This window comes from Nannospalax galili, unplaced genomic scaffold (genome assembly GCF_000622305.1).
Source record: "Nannospalax galili isolate Female #2095 unplaced genomic scaffold, S.galili_v1.0 scaffold678, whole genome shotgun sequence".
NCBI classification, from domain to species: Eukaryota; Metazoa; Chordata; class Mammalia; order Rodentia; family Spalacidae; genus Nannospalax; species Nannospalax galili.
Genome location: NW_008341807.1, coordinates 13,868 through 15,796, shown reverse-complemented (window position 1 = coordinate 15,796; position 1,929 = coordinate 13,868). Strand labels below are relative to the sequence as shown.

The following is a 1,929-nucleotide window of genomic DNA, read 5'->3' as shown; positions in this document are numbered from 1 at the left end:
CACTGCAAGTCTCGCTGACTATGTATCTAAAACAGCAGCCTCTCTTTCACTGTCTCTCCCTATCCCTATCTTTCTCTCCTCTTATCTTATTTCCCTTCACATTTCCCCAGATTGGTATTATGAATTTCTTTATCATATGCCTCCCAAAACCACACTGAGAGCTCCTAAGAGAAGAAGGGCTTGGTTAACTACTGTTGTGTTCTGCACAAAGGGCCTGGTAACTAACTAGCAGGAAAACAAAATATACAAATGGCTTACGTGAATGACATTGAAATATGCACATCCTTGAGTTGTGTCTGAGAGCTGGCCCTCATCCTTGTCATACTGTGTTTTGTTATCTAATAGAAAACAAAACTCACGAGGGCAGGTATTTCACCCTGTGTGCTACTGTAGTCTGAGAACCCAGACAAGTATGTGGCACACAGCTGATGCTCAGGAAACATCCAGCACATGAATCCCTAAAGTAAAAGTTTAGAAGCAAGGGGAAGGGTCTGAGGGACTGTGTGTAAAGTAAGGGAAGAAGTTGGTAGCACACAGAGCATATACTAAGTCAGCAAGAGAAGGCAGGGACTTTTCTAGGGAATCTCGGCAGCTGAGTATTTTTTTTTGTTAGTCAACAACCTCCTTTTCTTCCCCATACTGAGATTCCTTATACAACTTTCTACTTAAAGTCAAGGCATTTACATATTCTTACAGACATGCATGAACTTAGAAGTTAAATGTCCTTGCCATTAAAATGTATTTTTTCTGTAAAACATCAATGAATCTTCCATATATACAAATGGATAATATTTGGGTGGAATACTTGAAGTTTCCATTCTCTTTTTGCAGGAGAAAGATAACTTAGAATTAAAGGTATCCCTTACACTTGGTAACTAACAACTGTAACTGCACAGTGGACAGTATCTTACCTGCTGTTTGTTGCCTTTTCTTGTTAACATGACAAATGGCATGGTGTCTGCAGACTCTGCCTCTCCTTCCCCCCCACCAAGTGGGGGCCCTTTCCTCAGCTGGCTTTTGAGATGCAAAGGAACAGCAACATCAAGTTGGTGCACTTTAACAGATTCGCCACTTCGTTGCTTAAAGACAGAAATTTTGACAGCATATAAATATTCCAAAATACACATAAATGTAAATACAAATTGTAAACAATTCATTCAGTGTAGAATTTTTTAAATAATCATAGGACTCAGAGACTGAAATACATATGAAACCAAGGAATATTTCTCGCACATTATCAAACACTTTTGTATCTGACCTGAAGGAACCATGTGATTCTCGTTCTGTTCACTGCCCCAGCCTCCCAGAGGCCCACACACTCCAGGCCTTGCAGACTCTACAAGTTCCTCAAATGCATTCTGTCCTTTTAGTCACTCACACAGCACACATGTGCCTTCGGAATTATCAGAAAGTCTCACAGTGGCCTGCTGAACAGTCTGAATCCTCCACCAGACTGGGACTTTGTCACTGTATCCCCTTTCCCCAGCACTAGCTAACATTTTACACACAGCTGACATTCAACAAACATCTAAGAATGAAAAAAATATACAATTCACATTAACTTTTTGGTTGGTAGTATCAATTAATTATACTATTTACACTGAATTTTCTACCAAATAATTACATGAACTTTCACTGATGACTTTACTTTGTGCTACACTTGGAGACTAAGAATAGATTAATTCTAGGGGTAGTAGAGATGTTGCAATGGGAAAAGCACCTGCTGTCTATACAAAAAGACCTGAGTTTGGATACCTAGCACCCATATAAAAGGCCTCCCAGTCCTGGGAGGCAGAGATAGCAGTTATCCCGGGGACTCACTGGGCCAACTGCAGCCAATCTGTGAGCTCCAGGATCAGTGAGAGACTCTATCTCAAAAGATGAAGTAGAAAGTGACAGATGAAGACACTCTGTCAACCTCTGGCCGAG

The 1,929-nt window shown here is 40.7% G+C and overlaps 1 protein-coding gene across 1 annotated transcript in view; it reads right to left on the bottom strand.

Moving 5' to 3' along the window:
• The window catches only part of LOC103737484 (UPF2 regulator of nonsense mediated mRNA decay), a gene marked incomplete in the record, with an annotated part of 29,170 nt that overhangs the window by 13,384 nt on the left and 13,857 nt on the right, over positions 1 to 1,929 (bottom strand). The window contains 1 exon segment of the mRNA XM_008837309.3: positions 912 to 1,079. Within this exon segment, the coding sequence (XP_008835531.2) occupies positions 912 to 1,079 (168 nt within the window).